General features: G+C 44.0%; 1 protein-coding gene across 1 annotated transcript in view; it reads right to left on the bottom strand.

Annotated features, from left to right (window-relative positions):
* Positions 1-479: 479 nt before the first annotated feature.
* The window catches only part of Fndc7 (fibronectin type III domain containing 7), a 28056-nt gene continuing 22960 nt past the window's right edge, over positions 480-5575 (bottom strand). The window contains exons 11-13 of the mRNA XM_005388833.2: positions 5411-5440; positions 1317-1363; positions 480-1227 (exon numbers count right to left, since the gene is read on the bottom strand). Coding sequence (XP_005388890.1) covers positions 1332-1363; positions 5411-5440 — 62 coding nt within the window. The 3' untranslated portion in view covers positions 480-1227; positions 1317-1331. The remainder of the gene's footprint in view (positions 1228-1316; positions 1364-5410; positions 5441-5575) is intronic.

The following is a 5575-nucleotide window of genomic DNA, read 5'->3' as shown; positions in this document are numbered from 1 at the left end:
ACTCACCAATGTTTAGGATTAAAAGTGAGTGAAACACAGCCTTCCTCTGTGTATGCTCTTAGATGCATGAAATTCCACACTTAGGAACCAGTGTCTTTGGTTTGTCTCCCTTTCAAGTGCAGATGCTCTTGAAAGGTCTCTCAGTGACACATCGCCTTCTTTCTTGGAGAACAGTTTGATAGATTATCTCAGAAAAGGAAAGAAAACATAAGAAGGGAAGTTTAGCCTTCCTTCCATGCCAACCTCCAACCTAACTTCATGCTCCAGTTCTCCCTGGGCAGCGTTTTATGGTTGTTCTTAACTGCAGACATCCCTGGCTTCATAGCCATGCTTTGGGGGAGCAAATGCCATAGTTCTGTGTGTGTGTTACAAAAGTCCTACTCAAACTATTTTTTAAATTAGGCTCCCGGCATTAGAAGGACAAACAGTTTTCTAGGTATAACAGATTTATGTTATGTACAATTGCCTTTCCTCTCCAAAGATGAAAAAAGCAGTAAACGGAAGTGGGGAAGTGTGGATACAGCCAACAAGATTCATGTCCCTCCCCGCCTAAAGATATGTCTGTGTCAGTCTGTCACAACTCAAGGCGCCTCCTTTGGCTGTTCCTCCATCTGACATTTTTGCTCACTCAGCACAACTGCAATCCTAGCAAAGCTTTCCCAGACACTCCCTTAGATGTCAGATCATGTGACACTTTGGCTCTACGAACCCTGCAGGCAGCTCAGCTTTGGCCTTAACTTGCAATGAATGGGTATTTGTTACCACAGGTTGCTCTGATAGCCTCGGCTATCTGACCTAAGCTGAAGTCCTGGCAGAGGTGTGTCTCAGGCTGAGCGCTGCCCTCCTGTGGCTGGCTTGACTTCTTCAGCCTTGAATGGCTAGTGGGTAGCACGGTAAATGCTGGTGTTAAACACTCACGGTGTGGATGTGCTGAAGTCTATAGTGTTTCTGGATGTGAAATCTCAGAATTTCTGCTAAACAGAGTTTTTCTGCTTCCAGAACTCTGACAGTGCGCTTTCTTCTAGAGGACTCTCTGGGTCCATTTCTCTAGAGTCTTCTCTGCAGCTGAGGTCGAACTCCTTGGCAGCTGATGACACACCTGATCTTGTACTCCGAAGCGAGAGTCAGTTATTTTCCTCAAGGACAAAGGGATCTTTGCTATCTTAGAGAGATTTTTATATTCTAATGGATGTTTTCCATCTCTACTCACTAATAATTGAGATAAGTCTGCAAAAGAAATGGGAAGAATTTTTTAAAACAAAGACAAAATTCTTCTGTGGAACTATACAAAATCAAATTACATCATTACTACTTACTTAGGGCTTGCTGTGTCATTTTGCATTGCTCTTCCCTCTGTAAATCACTGGAAAGGAGGGGAAGAAAGAGGGAGCAGGATGAATTAAGTATGCAGGACATTTTCTTAAACTAAAAGGCAGAAATGTCCCAGATTTTATTAGTGTGTTGGTTTGAAATACAGTATTTTGCACAAAGAATGAAGAAACTGAGGCAATCTGAACAGTGTAAAGGGCAGCTGTTCAAACTGACCAGCAGCTTCCAACTGATGAGAGTGATCTCTCTCCTGCTTCGTGAAACGAATCCTCCTAAAGAGCGTGTGAGGTCTGACTACTGACTCGGGACAAGAAACTTTCCTTTCCATTGACAGGACAACTTACTGTGTTCCTCATGGAGCTCCAGCATTTCATTCATTCAGGACGCTGTTTAGGGGAACAGAAAGCTGTTTGTCTGCTAAGGAAATTTCCTCAGAATTCCCTGGGATGTGCAGATAAGAAACAGACTGGATGGTGAAGGTGAAGGATGCCCCTCACTCCCACGGGTCTAAAATAAGCACAATCCCCATTAATGTTTGGGGATTGAAGGCAATCAATCAGGGAGTGAAATCAGGGGCAAACCCCTCCACTCATCACCTCGAATAGATTGTTTGCCTCTTCCTTACAACCTGCATCAAATCTCCAGCATCGAAGTAGCTTCCCTGATTTAGTGTGGTTTTCAAACTTTAGGGTGTTTTGGAATCACTTGGAAGACTTGTTAAGACAAAGGTGACGGGGCCCATCTCCAGAATTTCTGAGTCAGCAGTGGGTCTTTGGTGGAGTCCCAGAAATTGCATTTCTAAGTGGTTCCCAAATGATGCTGATGTGTTGGCTCCAGGATCACACTTTGAGAACTAATAAATTATGGCATTATGGAAGTTGAGGTTAAAATGTAAAATACCTTGGCTAGTAATGTATTAAAAAGTTAAGAAATGGTACATAATATGAGTATGATTTGAAATTAAATTTATCCTGAATTAATAACTACCATTTACAGTGAATTTACTACTTACACTGGGCCTGTCATTGTGTCCATTTAGTCCTTATTACATTTTATGAAGTGAATATTATTCCAATTTTCAGATGAGGAAACCTAGGCTTAGAATTGAGACAATTTAAGTAAGAGCAAATGATATCCCCAGGATTTGAATCCAGATCTAGTTCCTAGAAAGTCAGTTCATTCAGGTAGCAGGTCTAGGATAAGCCAGTGGTCAAGGAAGACCAGAAGTCTAGGCCAACAAGATTTCCAAGGCTCCCCTGAGCATAGCCTTAGGTTCCATGTCAGCTGGGGTCCTGATTTGACTTGTGTTATGTACAGAAAGGAGATGCTGAAATTGGAAACTACAATTTAGAACTTCCTCCTGTGTATAATGATTTTTGTATGACTCTAGAGGCCCTCAAATGACCTGGCTTATTCTGTTTTTGAGAATCATGCAGGATTTCTTTAAGTATCTCCTTCAGCAGAGGCTGATTAAGGAAGGGAAGAGCCAGGATAAACTGTAGCCCAAAAAGACAGAATGGAGAAAATGTTGACCTGAGGCTGACTTCTCAAATGTTTTGTACATGAGAATCACTAACAATCTGATAGAGAGCTACAGAAGCACTTTGGCAGGATATGGTGTGCGTCTCTGCATTCTTTAATAACTTTTCAGGCGGTTCTGATATACACCAGTTTAAGAAGCACTACCTAAGCAGGACTTCACACAATTGAACACACATGCAAATCACTTGAGGATCTAATAGGTCAGGACAGGACCTGAGATTGAACCTTTTTTTTTTTTTTTTTTTTTTTTTTTTTTTGAGACAGGGTCTCACTATGCAGTTAAGGCTGGTCTTGAGTTCACTTTGTAGCCCAGGCTGGTCTCAAACTTGTAACGATCCTCCTCCCTCAGCCTCCCGAGTGCTGGGATTACAGGCGTATGCCACCGCGCCCTGCTCAACTGAACCTTTTTAACAAGCTCTCTAGTGATGCAGTTAAGTGGCAAGATGTAGGAACAATGATTTTCCAGCTTGTTTTGTTTTATTTTTATTTTTTTAAAGCATTCCAGGTCTTCTAACAAAAGAAAGGGAGTTCGATAGATAATATATCGCCCATCTCTTGCTGAAAGCCCCCAAAACATTTCTACCTTTTTGCTGTAACTCTGGGGAAGACACATTTAAAATAATCATAAACTGGATGAGGTGGTGCAGACCTGTAACCCAAGCTATTCAGGAGGCTGAGGCAGGGGATCACAAGTTCAAGGCTACTCTAGGCACCTTAGCAAGACCTTTGCTCAAAATAGAAAAATAAAAGGGCTGAGGATTTACCTCAGTAGCAGAATATCCCTGGGTTCAGTCCTAATACTACAACAGAAAACAAACATAACACTGAAAATAGGTTCTAAGAACACATATATAAGTCTATATACGTTTCCCTGACCATCAGGGCTCATGGTCACTAGAACTCTGGGAGATTTTTTTAAAGTAACTTTTTTCCTTCGGTGGTGGTAGTACTGGGGCTAAAACAGTCTTGCACATGCTGAGCAGGTGTTCTACTGCTAAGCTACAATCCCAGCTCCTAAAGTCATTTTTTTATATAATTAGAAGTTTCCTCAGTTTGTTTTTCACTGAGCCACGTCTGTTTTCCTGTAATCATAGGAAACAAAAATTCCCGAAACATTAATGGGGATTGTGCTTATTTTAGACCTGTGGGAGTGAGGGTTAGGGTAGGAATTGGAAAGTACATGCCTTGCTGTGTTTGGAGAAGCAATGGACCGGAGAGGAAATGGCCCCAGGCCGAGCCCAGGCACTGGGGATGGACTCCAGACCCAGGCCCTGTCAGTGGAAGGAGGCACTGGGTGGGGAGCTGGCCTCCTGGGAGGCTGGCGGCTGGGCTTTGCTGGCAGGAAGCCTTCATCTCCACTCACGCCCTCTGAAGTAGCCTTGTCTGCCTGGGAGCAGGGGGAATTCTGTAGTTTGGGACTGATCACATTCTCTGGGGTTTTCCTAAGGCTTCAAACCATGCTGTTCCCCAGAGGCGTGTGACACGGATTGCTCACGAAGTGCACATGCTACTTCCTGGTCATCTCCACCGCCCGGCCCAACAGTGATCTCCGTGGGGACAACCAGAAGAGCCTAAACAGGATCAGCCTGAACAAAACTGAGCAGACACTTGGGGTTATTTGCACTCCCTTCTGCAGGCCTTTCCTTCCACTGGGCCTACGCACGATGCAAATCAGAAACAAACATCGTTGCTCTTAGCAGACTCACAGATTCCCTCTCGTACCTGACTACTAAAAGTGTGCTCAGATCAGTAGCTTCGGCATCACCAGCACTGCTGGGACCTCGTTAAGAATGCAGTCTCAAGCCTGGCCACACCTACCGAAACAGAATCTGCCCTCAACAAGGCTGACTGGTCTGGAGGCACCAAATGTTTCAGAAATCCTGCTCTAGAGTACTCAACTTTGGCTGCCTTCCAGAGTCACCTGAGGAGCTTTTACGAATCCTGATGCTTGGGGAGGCACGGTGACACATGCCTGTAATCCTGGCGTTCTGGCAGGCTGAGGCAAGATGGCTGAGAGTTTGAGTCCGGCCTGGAAAACTTAGTGAAACTCTTGTCTCAGAATAACAATTAAAAGGGGCTAGAAATGATGCTCAGTGGTCGAGCGACCCAGGGCTCAGCCCCCAGAACTGGAAAAGAGAAAAGTCCTGATGCCTTTACCCTGGACCAGTTAATCAGATTTTCCTGGGACAGAACCCAGGCATTGCTTAATTTTAAATTCTCCAGGGTTGAAAAAACCTTTTGAAGTAGGAGGGATTAAGGAATGACACCTCTGAAAAATATTTACATTTTTTCTGTAGGACCCCAGAAGACTGAAAAGACTTCAGAGTCCCAAGGAATTCATATCAGTCAGTGGAAGCTGAGGGTGCCGGGAGGAGAGAGGAGAAAAAAGTATGGGATGGGCACGTCCTTTCAGCAAGGAAAGAAATCTTTTGCCTTTCTGACTAATTGTAGGGTCAGTGTTCAACCTGACTTTGTTAAGCAACACCAGAATTCAACAACCAAAAGTCCCTTCTACTTTATCCACGAAAAAAAGACTTACCCATTCCAAGTGTACTGCCAGAGCAGGTTACTGTAATAAAGAAAAATACAAGCACTGAAAATATATTTATTCATGTATTAAAGTGATAGGGGCTGGGGATTTAGCTCAGCGGCAAAGCGCCTGCCTGGCAAGCGCAAGGTCGTGAGTTCGGTTCCTGGTACCGGA

This window comes from Chinchilla lanigera, unplaced genomic scaffold, assembly GCF_000276665.1.
Source record: "Chinchilla lanigera isolate Chin_1 unplaced genomic scaffold, ChiLan1.0 scaffold00034, whole genome shotgun sequence".
Lineage (NCBI taxonomy): Eukaryota > Metazoa > Chordata > Mammalia > Rodentia > Chinchillidae > Chinchilla > Chinchilla lanigera.
Note: the sequence above shows the minus strand (reverse complement) of the source record. Positions and strands in the feature narration are given on the sequence as shown.